We start from the raw sequence: 17,728 nt of genomic DNA on the forward strand, positions 1-17,728 counted from the left end.
GCCTCTCACTCTTTTCCACCTAGGCCTGTGGCAGGAGTCCTGGGGGCCTCTGTGACCACTGGGGATCATTGCCCTGGTTTCAGTTGCTGCATCAGATTCTGATGGAATAGGAAATCTATTTTTCGAAGCCCTCCAGAATTATGCAGTCCTTAGGCATGGAAGTAGAAAAAAAAAAGGCGACTGGGTCAAAGTAGTGTCTGGTCAGCTTTGCTTAATTACGGAGAGGAAGCCGGCTCTGTTGGTGTGGGGGTGGGGGCACTCAGGGCTCGTCCACCTTCTGCTGCTCTCTCAGCTCTGGGTCTGCTGGGTGGTCTTGCTTCCCACAATTGCTCAGTCTTTGCTACCCTTCCTGGCACCCCCAAGATGAGCTAAGGGGCTTCTGGGGAGGGAAGAGGTGTCACACACCTGGGTGCTGAGATGTGAGTTGGGCCAGGCTTCGTGAGTCCCTTCCTAGCTTGAGGTTGGGGATCCCTATGTATAGGCCATTTTGGGGGATCTGGCTTGAAAGCCGCTCAGGACTGTGGGCCTGGATGTGCGGGAGGGAACTCCCAGTGCCCCTGCCCCCACCGTGCCGATGGCCAGCCTGGTCCCAAATGCAGTAGCAGAGGGCTCAGCTGATCACACAGACAGGTCTGAGGAACAACCCAGAGGCAGAACTCGAGATCAGGAGGAAGGGGAAGTGACCTCTGACTTGGTCTGCCCCAGCCACTGGACAGAGGTCCAGAGAAGAACCAGGGGCATGAAAAATGTCATGGGCAGTCTTAGAGATGTCCAGGAAGAATGGCAGACCCTGATTTTCTGGTGGACATGTGGGCAGCTCCTTGAACTGTGAACAGTGTGAATCTTGAAGAGGGCAGGTGACTCAAAGCAGAGCTTTATGCTTGTTAGAGGTCAGTCAAGGAGAAGGAGGGAAGGACTTGCCATGAGTGGAAACTCCAGGCATTTATGTTGTGTGTAGGGGTGGGGTGCAGGAGGGACGAGGGTGCAGAAATGTTATAAGGAGGCAGGAAATGTTTGAAAGGCATGGAGAAGGAAATGGCAGAGGAGCCTGGTGGGCTACAGTTCATGGGGTTGCAAGGAGTTGGAGATGACTTAGCAAGTGCTGTGCTTAGTCGTTCAGTTGTGTCTGACTCTGTGCAACCCCGTGGACTGCAGCCTGCCAGGCTTCTCTCTCTATCCATGGGGATTCTCCAGGCAAGAATACTGGAGTGGGTTGCCATGCACTCCTCCAGGGGATCTTCCCAACCCAGGGATTAAACCCAGGTCTCCCACACTGCAGTCGGATTTTTTACCATCTGAGCCACAATGGAAGCCCTGAAATTCACATTAATTCTTGCAGCTAGCTGCATGTAAATAGCAACAAAATCTTAAGTTTGGATGCTACTGCAAAGGCAGAGTGGACAGAATCATTGGGAGTTCCGTTGGCCTTCTAGTGGATGTCCATTAGAGAAATATTTTCTAGGGAGCTCTGATCTGGAAGATGAGATGAAGCCTAGGCTTTTATGATGGCTTGTTTGGATGTCACCTCACATCAGCATCGCTTTAAGCTCCCTGATTTCGGAAGGGCCCTCCTGGCAGGGCAAGCACCTGGCCTCATCTGGGACTCGATCTGAACACCAGGCATGTGGAGCCTGTGTTTTCTAGGGATAGATTTGTGTTTCTGACCACAAAATATAAAAGATCATCATGTCTGGCCTCTCAGCCAGTTTGGTTCTAGAATGTGCTGTAGACATAGCCTTCCAGCGTTGGATCAGACTTTTTTTTTTTTTTGGTTTGAGGAACTGTTTCTCACAAGGGAACCCAGTGGATACTGAAATTTCCTTATTGTTGGAACTTGGTTTCCCTGGATTGAGTTAAATCTGCCCTCCTGATATTTCTGACCTTTTTGATCCTGAGTTCTTCCTTTGGATCTTCACACAAAAAAATTGAGTCCTTTTCCCATACATCAGTCCCTTAGCTATTGTCATTATGTTATTCTGGAGGGCTCATCCTGTGATGGGCATGGTGTTAGGCCACAAACACATTTAATCTGGACAGAACCCCATTTATCTGCTATCCTTGGGTCAGGAAGATGCTCTGGAGAAGGAAATGGCAACCCACTCCGGTATTCTTGCCTGGGAAATCCCATGGACAGAGGAGCCTGGCGGGCTAGAGTTCATGGGGTTGCCAAGAGTTGGACATGACTGAAGTGACTCAGCACGCATAACCTGCATGCATGCCCATTTCACAGATCGACTCAGGCAAGTTCTTCGAACCTTAGACAGTGGCTTTTGTACTTTGTCGCGGGACTGGCCACCTCTCCAGCCTGCCTGCCGGCATTCGGTCAGTTCTGTGCACCTGGACCTGTGAGGTCACTCACATCCTCAATTTGGCGTCTGCTTTGTCCAGCTGCAGGCTTTCTGGCTCTCTCTGTCTTAAATTTCATCTTACTCATTTGGCCTTTGGTGGGATGCAAAAAAAAAAAAAAAATTGGAACACTTTCTGTGTATGGTACAAAACTAGACTGAAGAAAAAAGGACCAGATTCAATTCCTGCCCTAAAAAGTTTGCAATCTCGTTTGGACAATGAGGCATTCATAGAAAAAGAAACTTGGATGATGCAGGCAGTGCCTCTCCTGAGCGGCTCTCTCCCTCCCTCTGTCTTTCTCATTCCTGCGTCAGTCACTGTGTGTGCCATTTCTCTGATAGTCTTATATCTGTTTACATTGAACTGTTAATTCAATCCACCACTGTCTCTGTTAACTCCCCTCTCCCAGTGCATTTTGTGAACCTCTCCACATGTAAGGTGATTGTATGCAGTGGCTGAGACATAAGGAGCTCCACTGGTCATGGACCCTCAGATAGGGAGTATCTGTTGGTGGTGTTTGCTTAGAAGTTTGAAGAAGGCACACCGAATCTGAGGTCAGGAAGGTGGGGTTTCTTCCACCCGTCACGCCTCATCATACAACTGGTGTCTGGAAGGCATTAGAAGGGGCCCAATGCAGGCGCCATACATGAATGATGTGTGAGGGAAAGTCAGTGGAGCCTTCATAATAGGGAAAACCCCTGACTCCTGCTTGGGCATCAGTATCTACCTCTCTGACCTCATTTCCATTGGTTTGGTAGTTTTCAAAATAAATCTCCAGCAAATGTGTTCTGAGGTCCAGAGTAAAGATACTGTAAGGAGGGACCCTCCTTGTCTAGAAATAGCTTCATTACGTCATGGGAGACTGGTGGTATTGCACAAAACTGTCCTGTTGAGTGGTGGCCGGGCAGGTGACTCGAGGGTTGAGTCAGTCCCCTGAAAGGAGAGCCCAGGGTGGCCCAGGACAGTCATGCTCTGTTATGTGACTCAGTGGGCGACATTGAAGTGGAGGCGTGCCAGGAGCAGCAGGACAGAGCTTCGCCTCACGTGAGTCTTGGTCACTTTGGGGAAAAGCATTTCCCTGAGGCTGGCTTTCCGGAATCAAGAGCACTCATGGGTGTCCTCTGATGACCGGAGAGAACATTCGAAAGGCGGTATTGTCTCTGCCATCTGGATTGTCTTGTTCCTTTCAGAAACCAGCTAAAGAGAGTTGCTACCTCGTATGGGAGTGGAATTGCCTGTTTGGGAAATTAATCACACAGAACGTGATCCCCTGGTCTTTTTGGACAGCAGTGCGTCTCCATCAGATCCAGGTCCCAGGGGAGACCTTTCTTCCTTCCTTTGTCTCTGGCCACCGAGAGTTAGGCTTCCCTGGTAGTTCAGATGGTAAAGAATCTGCCTGCAGTGCAGGAGATTTGGGTTCAATCCCTGGGTCAGGAAGATCCCCTGGAGGAGGAAATGGCAACCTACTCCAGTATCCCCCCTGCAGAATTCCATAGAAGAGGAGCCTGGAAGGCTACAGTCTATGCGGTTTCGAAGAGTTGGACATGACTGAGTTACTAACACACACACACACTGACAGTTAGGAGCACTCCGACTCGTCTTCCCTTCCAGAGTCCGTGGCAGCCCATCTGGGCACATTTGGTGTCCTGGGTCCTCAGGATCTGCCGGCTGTGGGATCTCTGGGTGAGAGAGGATTGTGCTGCAGTTATTTCTGGGTGCTGGGCTTTTAGGGAACAACTCACGGCTGCCTGGTGCCCCTGAGCTCCTGGCTTCCTGGTCTCACTGTTTGGGATCTTGAATGACTAGGGAGCGTGGATTTTGGGCACTGATTCATCACTCCTTTCAGAGGGCTCTTAAACTGGGAGAGCCGCCAGTGAGATCAGATTTTCATTTCCTGAAACTCCAACCAAACCTATAACTGGTGAGATAGCTCAGAGGCCCGGGGAGTGCCTACCACTGAGGGCAGAGAAACCAGCGGCGAGAACCTTGGCCGGGGCAGGACTCACCTGAAACTAATCCAAGGAAGGTGCCAGCTTTTACTGCTTAGACGAGAGGATTCTGTGCTGCTCTCAAGTCTCAGGAACGTCTCTCGTTACAGAGCAGAAGTGGGAAAGGTTATTAATATGTGATCATCACACCCATGTAAAGATGTAAACATCATGTATATTCTACATGCTGATCTCTTCCTCCTGTGTATGGGTCAGGTTTTTTCCCTCATACCTGGAACCATGTTGACTCTTTTTTTTTTTTAATCTTAAAAAAAAATCTCAAAGCTGTCAGCATGAACTGGTTCTTTTATTTTATCTTTACATGAAAAGTAAATGAATGATCTGGTACATCTTTCTTGTGACTTGTTCAACAAGTTTTCCTGAGATTAAACACCCTTACTTATATTTTTATTTATCCAAGTTAATGTTTGAGGTTTTTTTAATGTGTAATGAGTCAAATAATAATTTTGCTTGGGACTCAGAGAGGCAGTTCCAGCAGGAGCTCCAGTACATTTTTCAGAGCTGGTGGATTTCTTGTTGGTATCTTGGGCATTCTTTCCAGATGCAGATCTGTGAATCTATAAATACTGCCAATCAGGCCCATCCTGCCTCTATGGGCTGTTCAACATTTATCAGCTTTATGATCAATTTTAAGAGCTTCCCATGTGGTGCTAGTGGTAAAGAATCCTCCTGTCAATGCAGGAGACTCAAGAAATATAGGTCCGACCCCTGGGTCAGGAAGATTCCCTGGAGTAGAAATGGCAACCCTCTCCAGTAGTCTTGCATGGAAAATTTCATGGACAGGGGACCCTGGTGGGCTACAGAGTCAGCTCTGTATGTACAGCCTTGATGTACTCCTTTCCCAATTTTGAACCAGTTTGTTGTTCCGTATCTGGTTCTAACTGTTGCTTTTTGACCTGTATACAGGTTTCACAGGAGGCAGGTAGAGTGGTCTGGTATCCCCATCTGTTTAAGAATTTTCCACAATTTGCCTCCTTAAGTAGGTTTATTCCTTAGGTATTTTATTCTTTTTGTTGCAATGGTAAATGGGATTGTTTCCTTAATTTCTCTTTCTGATCTTTCATTGTTAGTGTGTCGGACTGCAAGAGATTTCTGTGTATTAATTTTGTATCCTGCGACTTTGCTGAATTCATTGAGTAGTTCTAGTAGTTTTCTGGTGGCATCTTTAGGGTTTTCTATGTATAGTAAGAATCATGCCATTTGCAAACAGTGACAGTTTGACTTCTTCTTTGCCCATTTGGATTCCTTTTATTTCTTTTTCAACCCTGTATTGGGTGCCACTGTTATCCCCTCCCCTTCCTTTTTTTTAAAATCAGGTTTGTAAACACTATGTTACATTGCGAAAAAACCTCTTATACTAAATAAATACCAAACTACATTCTTCTGAAAGATGCTTCTAGTATGTCTTAGATAACTTCTGTATTATGTACAGTGAAACCACTTTTAAAAAGCAGTGATTTAGGCAAACCAACCCTAATGATTCCTTAAACCATTTCCCTTTTTACAGACAAGGAAACTGAGGCCCGGAAGCATTATTAGACTTGCCCCCAGGTCCTGGCTAGTGTGAGTGAGTTTGGTTTGGATCCAGAGTCTGGTCCCAGGAGTCATGGGCTCAACCACCCTGCCGTGCTGCCCTCATCGGCTGCTCACCAGGCACTTTATGGATGAAAGATGCTCTGACCAGATCTGCCAGCTTTGAAGCCCAGAGCTTTCTCACCCGGGACAGGTCCTGTGGATGGGTGGTTGTGAAGGCTGTTTCTTGGAGTTACTGTTTGATCAATTCAAGGCTTCCAGGAGTGGTGGACAAAAGCCATTATTTGCTTATGATGGAAGAGTGACATCAGATGGGCCTTTACTATAAAGCTTTTTATGTTGATGGTCTTCCTAGACACCACTGTTTAGAAACGTGTGCAAACAAAGTGACCAAGGGCTTTATATTTCGTGACCAGTTTCCTTATATATTGATAAGTATATTGTATAGGACTTCCCAGGTGGCTCAGTGCTAAAGAATCCGCCTGCCAACGTAGGAGACACAGAAGACGCTGGGTTCAATCTCTGGGCAGGGAAGACCCCCTGGAAGAGGAAATGGCAACCTACTCCAGTATTCTTGCTTGAAAAAGTCTCTTGGACTGATATCCTTAGAAACCACTCAAATGATTAGTCCTGAATTTCCTTCTTTTCTGGGTTTGGGAATAGTAAGTGGAGTATCAAGTGAGTTTAAATGTGTTTTATAGAATTATTACACATTTGTGTTGGTTAAGGTTGCAGCGACTCCATGTGGCTTATTTGTATGTGTGTGTGTGTTTTCTGCTTTTTAAAATTTATTTATTTTTAATTGAAGGATAATTGCTTTACAATATTGTGTTGGTTTCTGCCAAGCATCAACATGAGTCAGCCATACGTATACGTATGTCTCCTCCCTCTTGAACTTCCCTCTCACTTCATATGGCTTGTTTTTTTTAAAAAAAAACTATTTATTTGGCTGCACTGAGTCTTGCTTGCAGCACACAGGATCTTTAGTTGCGGAATGTGGGATCTAGTACCCCTACCAGGGATCCAACCTGGGCCTCCTGCATTGGGAGTGCAGGGTCTTAGCCACTGCACCACCAGGAAAGCCCCTGATGGCTTATTTGAAAAGTCAGGTGTGGCCTCCATCTGGGTCTAAGCTCTAGACCACTTCGGGGAGGGGGGAGTGGACTGCTGCTCCCTTCTCCCCGAGGATGCTCTGTAGGGAAGAGCCACAATATCTCATCACATCTGCCACTGCTGGGGCATGTGAGGTATCTGCCTGCACTCTCAAGTTAAATCCTTATGCACACAAGCCAGTGTGGTGGCTGCATTCGCTTCTGCCCGACATCCAGAGAGGTCACTCGCCCAAGGGCACCACGAGACATGGCACTGTCAGGAGGTGACCCAGGGCTTTGCCCTGCATCACTTCCGCCGAACCTGATGGCAGAAAATTCCCCATGCCTGTTTCATTTTCAATGGATTCTCATTTTGGTGGAGGCAATGTTGGGGAAGACTGGGCCTCTCAGTGGGAGCAGGGTGAGTGAGGCAGGCCCTGAATGTAAGTTACAAGCGAGCAGGTCCCCAGCTCCTTCAGGATGGGCAGCTGTGGGTGCAGGTGATGAGGTGAAGGTGAAGGTGAGCAGGTAGAACCACCGTGGTTGTGGTGAGAGCTGACTGTCACCCAGGACCTCTTCTGGTTCTTTCCCGTCTCATCTCCCGTAAACTCACCGGCACAGAAGCAAAACAGTCCTGTTGTTCTTTCCTCTAGGTCAACTCGAACGTTCCAAATATCTCCCTTTACCCGATGCTGCTGATAACATCAGGATGGCTTTAAACTCAGTAAGTGGTTAATCATTACCTCCCTGGCCTTGCCCTGTCCTGGGTTCCTTCTGCTCTTTCCAGCGGCGGTGTGTGCTGGTCAGCACTGTCAGAGCTGCTTGCTGGATGCCTGAGCCCCCTGGGATGCTGTGAAGGCATTCCAGGGTTCAAGGGTGAGCAGGAGTGGGGTGCAGGGAGCCGCGTGGCAGTTGTGCAGTTGCTGGGGGTGTGTGGGGATGAGGTTCTTCCTGCTTTGATCAGGATGAAGCAGGGGGCAGGGGTGAGATGTGGGGACAGAGGCAGGATGGTGGTGAGAGGGAGTGTGTGTGTGTGTGTGTATGTGTTAGTCGCCCAAGCATGTCTGATTCTTTGTGACCCCATGGACTGTATGTGGCCCACCAGGTTCCTCTGTCCATTGGTTTCTCCAGGCAAGAATACTGGAGTGGGTCGCCATTTCCTTTTCTAGGGGATCTTTCTCACCCAGGGATTGAACACGGGTCTCCCACATTGCAGGAGGATTCTTTCCCAGTTAAAAGAGAGTGCCTGTGACACCAGTGGCCAGCAGAGCACAGTGTAGCCTCGCTTACTGGTAGCCTGGGAGAGGCCGTGGCTGAAGCAAAGGGCTGGCCACCCCCTCCTGAAATACCCCCCGCCCCCTCCCCACACTTTGGATACAAATGTACCTTACATTTGAGCCTCTTAATGAAAGTGAAAGAAGAGAGTGAAAAAGCTGGCTTAAAACTCAACATTCGAAAAACAAAGATCATGGCATCCGGTCCCATCACTTCATGGCAAATAGATGGGGAAACAATGGAAATAATGACAGACTTTGTTTTCTTGGGCTCCAAAATCACTGCAGATGGTGAATGCAGCCATGAAATTAAAAGATGCTTGCTCCTTGCAAGAAAAGTTATGACCAACCTGCTGTTGCTGCTGCTAAGTTGCTTCAGTCCTGTCCGACTCTGTGCAACCCCATAGACGGCAGCCCACCAGGCTCCCCCATCCCTGGGATTCTCCAGGCAAGAACACAGAGACAGCATATTAAAAAGCAGAGACATTACTTTGCCTTCTCATGTATAGATGTGAGACTTGGACTATAAAGAAAGCTGAACACTGAAGAATTGATGTTTTTGGACTGTGGTGTTGGAGAAGACTCTTGAGAGTCCCTTGGACTGCAAGGAGATCCAACCATGCAATTCTAAAGGAAATCAGTTCTGAATGTTCATTGGAAGGACTGTTGCTGAAGCTGAGACTCTAATACTTTGGCCACCTGATGCAAAAAACTGAATCATTGGAAGAGACCCTGATGCTGGGAAAGATTGAAGGCGGGAGGAGAAGGGGACAACCCTTCTCACAGCAGAGGGTGAGATGGTTGGATGGCATCCCTGACTCGATCCCTGACATGAGTTTGAGCAAGCTCCAGGAGTTAGTGATGAACAGGGAAGCCTGGTGTGCTGTAGTCCATGGGGTCACAAAGAGCTGGACATGACTGAGACTGAACTGACTGACTGGCTGTTCCTTCCCCATCGCATCTCACTTATCATCTTACATTTAGATTACTAAAAGTTGTGGTTGACAACAGAGATCTCTCTGTTTGGAAAGCAGACCTTCACTTGCCCCGTTCCTGTATTTGATAGTTTCCATTGGATCCTTTTAAAATTCCAAACCCATGTTACAGGAACTCACAGGGTTAGACCGCCGTGCCCACTGCCACCTTTCCTGGGAAGGTCACCATGTTCTCAGATGCTTCAGATGGAGACCAGATGCCTGTTCTGCTTTTTGGCCTCTGGCTTCCTCATTTAGATAAGAGATTACCTTCTGTTCTCCCTTTCTGTTACTGCTCTGGTCTTGGGTGCAATCTTCGGACTCTGGAAGGGGCACGTTGGTGAGTTATTAAACTCAAGATTGGCTCACTGTTTTCTAACCACGCTGCCCTGGAGGCCTCATTTAAAATTCTCAGCATTAAGTCGCCTATGCTCAGAATACTAGTTTTCTCTGAGCTCTCAGTCAACAAGGAACAAGGGGAGGAATTACAGAGTGGGGAGGAGTGTTGCAAGTGGACGCTTAGATAAGAGGGCAGGTGTGGCTCCCAGGGTGACCTAGCCAGTGGGTGGTCTGTGGGGGCAGGAGTGGGTCTGAAGCACAGCAAGTTCACAAACTCCTGGGGTCCCCAGTGGCCTTGGGGGGTCAGGATTTGGAAAGGACAGATTTTAAGTAGGCATAAGGGGAGAAGAGAAGTGAAAAAAAGAAAAGAAAAACAAGTAAAACCAAAATTAAAAGGCAAATGACAAGCTAGAAAATACATTTTAAAGAAAAGATTTATCACTTTCTACATAGAGTGTTCACAAAAATTAATTGGTAGAACACTAAGATTTCAATGGGCTTCCCTGGTGGCCCAGGGGTAGAGAATCCACCTGCAATGCAGGAGCCACAGGTTCAATCCCTGGGTTGGGAGGATCCCCTGGATGAGGGCACACAAACCCACTCCAGCATTCTTGCCTGGAGAATCCCATGGACAGAGGATAGGGTACAGTCACACAGAGTTGGACACGACTGACGCAGCTTAGCACACACACAATGTTCCAACGGATACTTTGGCAAAAAGCATAAACCAATACTTCTTGTTAAAGAAAATATTATTTTTTTTTATAATCATAACTCTGTGATTGTAAACACTGGAAGACCCTGGACCTTTATCAATGTTGCCAACCTCAGCATTGCTGAAATCTTGGAAAGAACTTATGGCATAGCAGATACACCTTCCCCCCAGATCGTTACCATTTCATGAAAAAATGTTCCTGTTTGTTATCAAAAACTTTAATTTTAAGCAAGTAGATAAGAAAACAACGCTAGGTACAAAGAGAATAGTTTTAAAAAGAAAGTCGGATAGGAACCAGCCAAAGGATGGAGCTGAGAGTGCGATGCAGAGACTGGGCATCCCTTCTATGTCTGTGTGAGTGTGTACACTGCACCCCAGAAATACCACTCAGAGGTGGAGCTGCCAGAGTCCAGGTGCTGTCCACACAGACACTCGTGCCATGGAAAGATGCCTGGGGCAGCAGAGCTGCTAGCTGCCTCCAGCTGTAAGTCCTTCAGATAGATTTCGTAACCTCTGTCACTCACGTTCCTGTCTGAGTATACCCATCACACCTGTACCGTCTTAGGAGGTTGCTGCTGCTGCTGCTAAGTCACTTCAGTCGTGTCCGACTCTGTGCAACCCCATAGATGGCAGCCCACCAGGCTCCCCCGTCCCTGGGATTCTCCAGGCAAGAACACTGGAGTGGGTTGCCATTGCCTTCTCTGTCTTAGGAGGTTATGGTCAGGCTTTAAGGAGGCTTGAATATAGATACCCAAGTTGGTAAGTTTTCTAATGTTAGCTTTTATTATTCTCATTGTAATTCATTGGTATTGCTAGTTCATAACTTGGTACCCCAGCCTCGGGACCGGGATACCGGCTCATTCCCAGACTTCTACACATGTTTTTTCTTTAGTTTGTTATGCAATCTCAATGTCAGCCATTTATTTTTCCTTTATTTCAAAAAATGAATAGCAAACAAACAAAACCAAACGCTATTGCCAATTAATTGGACATCCTGGTGAGTTTTCATTCTAGGTGAGGGTTTGACATGATTCAAGATGCCCTGGTATCTTTGGTAAAGAATCTGCCTGCAAAGCGGGAGACTCTGATTCAATCCCTGGGTCAGGAAGATCCCCTGGAGAAGGGATTGGCTACCCACTCCAGTATTCTTACCTGGAAAACTCCATGAATATCAATCCATGGGCTACAGTCCATGGGGTTTCGAAGAGTCAGACATGACTGAGTCACTAGGAGTTTCACTTTTACGTAGGAATCTGCAGTGCTGAACGCATGAATTGACTGAGTGCCGAGTTGGACACGACTGAGTGACTTCACTTTCACTCTTCACTTCCATGCATTGGGGAAGGAAATGGCAACCGACTCCAGTATTCTTGCCTGGAGAATCCCAGGGACGGGGGAACCTGTTGGGCTGCCGTCTATGGGGTTGCACAGAGTCGGACACGACTGAAGCGACTTAGCAGCAGCAGCAGCATGGAATGTTCATTTAAGCTTTGGAATAATTACAGCTTTGTATCATTCATCTTCTTTTTAATCGTTTAGGGATCATCACCAGGTGTCGGGCCTTACTATGAGAACCATGGATACCAGCCGGAAAGCTTGTACCCTCAGCAGCTGCCCACGGCTCCCCCTGCTTTCGAGGTGTACCCCGCTCAGTACTACCCGCCCGTGGTGCCCCAGTACACCCCAAGGGTTCAGACGCACGCCTCGACACCTGTCATCTACAGGCAGCCCAAACCTCCATCCAGGACAGCGTGCACCTCAAGTAGGGCCCTTTTTGCTTGTATTTTCTCTAATGGAGCCGAGTTTGGGGTCTGCCTTCTCCAGGGTGCCCTCTGCCCCCATCAGCTCGGTGCCGGCTCTCCTCTGTCTGCAGGGCTGGTGCGCATGCCTCTCCCTTCCCCGTCTCTGGGTCAAAGTCCTGGACCCTGGTTCTCACCTCCTGGAGGCCTTTGCTAGCCTGTTAGCTAGGTGGCGCTAGTGTTAAAGAATCTGCCTGCCAGTGCAGGATATGGCCGAGTGGTGAATTCGATCCCTGGGTCGGGAAGATCCCCTGGTGGAGGAAATGGCTACCCACTCCGGTATTCTTGCCTGGAGAATCCCGTGGACAGAGGAGCCTGGCGGGCTACAGCCCATGGGGTCACAAAGAGTCGAACATGACTGAGCACACAGCACACATACACAGCTGCTAAGACCTTCATCTCCCACTAACGTGTACCAGCTTGGCCTGTACCACCCAGCGTGGTCTTGCCAGCCCAGCCTCTCTGAACTGCTTCTTGTCTGCATGGTTTACCACTGTATCATCTTGAGTAGATGGCAAGCCCCCGGTACAGGAAGAAACAACCTTTCTCTACGTACCCATTTCCTGGATGCTACAAGTCACGGTCAAGGTGCTGGATGAGTATTGTGTATTCAGTGAAGAAAGTGGCTGGTGGGGTTGTCACCCAGAAGCATCTGCAACATTTTCTCATGGCTTGAAGGGTCTTGTAGGCAGACCTGAGCAGGTCATGGAGAGGATGAGGGACCGCAGGTGGTGTGTCTTCTGCCCACCACCTTAACTCCATGTCTTTCAAGTCCTCTCATTTGTCTGCTTTCTTTTTTAGTAGTTCAAACTTTTAATTAATTAGTTAATCATTTTGGCCCCATTATGCTGCCTGCAGGATCTTAGTTCTGCGACCAGCGATTGAACCCGTGCCCCTGGCATTGGCAGCACGGAGTCTTAACCTCTGGACCACCAGGGAAGTCCTTGTCTGCTCTCCTTACATTTCATTTTATCTTCTTTCCCTCCAGATCCCTTCCCTTTGTGCCCCATCCCCTAACTTGTAACACAGGCAAGTTGATGTGGTAAGCATTGCCTAGGCAGGACGAGTACAGCCAGTTACTTATATGAGCACAGAGCTAGTACAGGGGCTGGCCCAAGGAACATTTTCATTGATAACATTTTTATTTTATTTTGTGAGATACACATACCCTCACACACAACTCACACAGTTAAAGATCTATGACAGGGTGAATTTCTATGTGCCAACAACACACCATAAACAGTGGCATCAGGTAATATCTGTACCCTTTGAAGATTCCTCTCCTCAGACCTCCCTGCTGCTGCTGCTGCTGCTAAGTCACTTCAGTCTTGTCCGACTCTGTGCGACACCATAGACGGCAGCCCACCAGGCTCCCCCGTCCCTGGGATTCTCCAGGCAAGAACAATGGAGTGGGTTGCTATTTCCTTCTCCAATGCATGAAAGTGAAAAGTGAAAGTGAAGTCGCTCAGTCGTATCCGACTCTATCGACCCCATGGACTGCAGCCCACCAGGCTCCTCCGTCCATGGGATTTTCTAGGCGAAAGTACTGGAGTGGGGCGCCATTGCCTTCTCCGCAGACCTCCCTAGACCTCCCTAGACCTCCCTAGCTCTTCACAACTGCCGTCCTTCTTGTATTTCTCTCCCTGTCCTTTCCTTTGTCTCCCTCATGCTTCACAGATGGCTCTTCCATCCTTCCTTCTCCCCACCGCTACTCTCTTCCATTCCTGTGTTTTCTACCCCTTTGTGATCCCTTCTCCTTAATTACTCCTACTCCTTTCCTGTGTGGTTTTCTTTCTCTCCATCAGTTCGTCTTGGTTCAATAAATTACTTGTCTCTGCACTGATGTCTTTCTGGTGGTGGCTGTTAGATTGAGACCGGTGGCTCCTAAGGAGTGATTTTGACCCTCAGGGGCATTTGGCGATGTCTGGAGACAGTTTCAGCTGCTATAACTGGGGTGGGGTTGCTACCAGCATCTGCTCGGGAGGCGCCAGTGATGATGCTGAACATCCTCCAGTGCACAGAATGACCACCACCGAGGATGGCCCAGCCAAGATGTCCATGGCACCCAGGCTGAGGACCGCTGGTCTTAGCCCCTCATGGTCTTAGCTCATCCTTCCCTAACTCTTGGCAACCACTGATTTGTCTCCGTAATTTTGTCTCTTTTAGAGTGTAGAGTTGGAGTCATGCAGCAGTACATAGCCTGTCAGAGCCTGACAGTATTTTGCAAGTGACTTAAAAAGCACAAAGTCAAGAGATCCTCAGTGAGAGTACAAGGGACTTTTTATCTTCCTGGCTCTGTTTATTTTATCTTCCTGGCTCTCCAGATCTTTCACATTGAACCTTAATACATGTGTTAGCATTTGGGTTTTGGAGGCTTGAAGGTCAACAATCTTGTGAGGCAAATAGTTGACACTGGTCACAGAAGGGCTACATCAACAATTAATAACAATGAAGGTAAGAGGAGAGTGAAAAAGCCGGCTTGAAGCTCAACATTAAAAAAACTAAGACATGGCATCTGGTCCCATTACTTCATGGTGGATAAAAGGGAAAAAAAGTGGAAGGAGTGACAAGATTTTATTTTCTTGTGTTCCAAAATCACCTTGGATGGTGACTGCAGCCATGAATTAGAAGATGCTTGCTCCTTGGAAGGAAAACTATGACAAGCCTAGACAGTGTATTAAAAAGCAGAGACATCACTTTGCTGACAGAGGTCCAAACTGTCAGAAGCTTCCCTGATGGCTCAGATGCTAAAAAATCTGCCTGTAATGTGGGAGACCCAGGTTCAATCTCTGGGTTGGGAAGATCCCTTGGAGAAGGAAATGGCAACCCACTCCAGTACTCTTGCCTGGAGAATCCCCTGGACAGTGGAGCCTGGAGGGTTACAGTCCATGGGGTCACAAAGAGCTGGATACGGCTGAGCAACTAACACACACACATGGTTTTTCCAGTACTTATGTACAGATATGAGAGCTGGGCCATAAAGAAGGCTGAGCCCCAAAGAATTGATTCTTTCAAATTGTGCCGGAGAAGACTCTTGAGAGTCCCTTGTACTGCAAGGAGATCAAACCAGTCAGTCCGAAAGGAATTCAACCCTGAATATTCACTGGGAGGACTGATGCTGAAGCTGAAGCTCCCATACTTTGGCCACCTGATGCAAAGTGCTGACTCATTGGAAAAGCCCCTGATGCTGGGAAAGATTGAAGGCGGGAGAAGAGGGTGGCAGAGGATGAGATGGTTAGATAGCATCACCAACTCAATGAACATGAGTCTGAGCAAACTCCAGAAGATAGTGAGGGACTGAGAAAGCTGGCATGCTGCAGTCCATGGAATTGCAAAGAATCGGACATGACTTAGGGACTGAACAACAATAACAACAGCAAATGATTAGTCAGTTGTACCTACACCCAAAGAGGTACAATTGCAAACCAGCACCCAGTCCAGCCTGATGGACCAGACACTGATCCTGAAATAGTTGTCCAGCAGCAGTGAGATCTGGGGCCCCCTAGCAAAAGCCGGGCGGGTTGCCACCCTGTCCAGGAGAGGTTCAGGATGCCTAGTTCAGGACACCCTCCCAACGAAAGGTTCAGGACACCTGGTTTAACATCCTTCTACTCACCAGGCATGGTATCTTATTTTGGATTCTATGACACACAGGGAAGTCACCCAAAGGAAGAAATCACCCTTTACTGATGGATCAAATTGACCATTTGGAATTTCCCCTGAGCCTCCTTGGCGACCCCACCTTGCCTGCTGCCAGAAGCATTCACCATGAACCAAGCCCTGATAACACATGGCTGGTGTCACATGGCACTCTTCAGACCAGCAGGTGACCTCACCTAGGAGCCTGTAGGTCTGAGACTCACCTCCTCTCCCCTAGCTGAGTCAGAATCTCTGGGTGACAGGCTCGCCAGGTGATTCCTAAGCCAGTTTGAGCATAAACTGTGGAATTTACAGAATGTGGTAACAAAATGAGGGGTGAGGGTTCATGCCCAGATCCAGTGGTTCAGTTGACTCCAGAAACTGGACTTCTTGGTCTGGTGGACTTCTGGAAGGAAAAATGGGCACAGGTGGGGTGCAGGGCCTCCCCATGAGCTCCACCTCTGCCACCCAGTGTCCTCCTGTAGGAGCTAAGGAGTAGTAGGATGTATAAGAGCCTTTGCCCTGGCTCTCCTCTCCTCTGCCTGTCCGCCCATCTCCCGAGGGAAGCACCTGCTTGGGGTGCTCTCTGAACAGGAACTGCTGGGGCTGGCGGTGGTGGACATCTTACTCTGAAGCTTGGCGCGACTTGTGGCTTATGCTCTGACCAACAGCCGCGTGTCAGTTTGTTTCAAAATGGCACCCCACTCCAGTACTCTTGCCTGGAAACTCCCATGGATGGAGAAGGCTGGTGGGCTACAGTCCATGGGGTCGCTAGAGTCGAATACGACTGAGCGACTTCACTTTCACTTTTCACTTTCATGCATTGGAGAAGGAAATGGCAACCCACTCCAGTGTTCTTGCCTGGAGAATCCCAGGGACGGGGGAGCCTGGTGGGCTGTAGTCTATGGGGTCGCACAGAGTTGGACACGACTGAAGTGACTTAGCAGCAGCAGCAGCAGCAGCAGCAGCAGAGAACACTGGTGACCTTGTCCTACAGCTTGTCTTCTTAGCTGAAATGTGAGCTCAGAGCTCCTATCCTCAGACCTGAGGGGCGACCCTAGTGCTGTAGATACTCCCACAGTGATAGATCATCCTTCCTTTTCACTGTCCAGCGCAGCAGCCACTGGCCATGTGGGACTATCGAGCAGTTGAATTTACAGAATGATTTAATATTATTTAAAAGGTCAGGGAAGCCTGGTGGGCTGCCGTCTACGGCGTCGCACAGAGTCAGACACAACTGAAGCGACTTAGCAGCAGCAGCAGCAACATGAGAATTAATTAAAGTGAAAATAGCCACATGAGGCCAGTGACTGTGAGTCAGTGAGTCAGTGTGACTCTGGCCCATCCATTCCCTCAACTGCCTTGAGGAAGAGGCTTTTTTCTCTCTGCTTCAAGTACCACTGACACAGAGATGAGAGAATGGCTGTGCTTTGTGGCTTGCAGAACCTTAGCTCCCCAACCAGGGGTCAAACCTGGGCCCCCTGCATTGGAAGCTTGGAGTCTTAACCATTGGACAGCCAGGGACGTCCCTGGAGATGACAGTTTGGGGAGTGTTATTATTATTTTGCTTATGCTTGTAATTACTGGAGCAAGGAATATTTCCTTTATTCAACCAACTTTTTACATTCATCATTTTTTGGACTATCTTAAGACCAAAAGAATATCTTACTTTTTTAAGAGCTTAACTTCAATGTATGTTTGCTTTATATCCCGGCTGCCTGCTTTGGTTCTCCAAAAAGTTAACTTTAGTTCAACTCTATGGAAGAAATAAGGCCTCACAGGATATGTTCCTAAAGAGAAAAGTCACTTTTAAAAAATGGAAATATAATTGCTTTACAATGTTGTGTTAGTTTCCACTGTACGACAATGAGAATCAGCCACAAGTAGACATATGTCCCCTCCCTCGTGGCCCTCCCTCTCACCGAGCCCCCCATCCCACCCCTCTAGGTCATCGCAGGGCACCGAGCTGAGCTCCCTGTGCTCGGCAGCAGCCTCCCCACCAGCTGTCT

General features: G+C 48.3%; 1 protein-coding gene across 1 annotated transcript in view; it reads left to right on the forward strand.

Moving 5' to 3' along the window:
• Positions 1 to 17,728, forward strand: part of TMPRSS2 (transmembrane protease, serine 2) — a 46,742-nt gene that overhangs the window by 2,676 nt on the left and 26,338 nt on the right. Inside the window, exons 2-3 of the mRNA XM_010834939.1 lie at positions 7,633 to 7,703; positions 11,821 to 12,043. Of these exons, the coding sequence (XP_010833241.1) occupies positions 7,689 to 7,703; positions 11,821 to 12,043 (238 nt within the window). The 5' untranslated portion in view covers positions 7,633 to 7,688. The remainder of the gene's footprint in view (positions 1 to 7,632; positions 7,704 to 11,820; positions 12,044 to 17,728) is intronic.

This window comes from Bison bison, unplaced genomic scaffold (genome assembly GCF_000754665.1).
Source record: "Bison bison bison isolate TAMUID 2011002044 unplaced genomic scaffold, Bison_UMD1.0 scf7180017864037, whole genome shotgun sequence".
Lineage (NCBI taxonomy): Eukaryota > Metazoa > Chordata > Mammalia > Artiodactyla > Bovidae > Bison > Bison bison.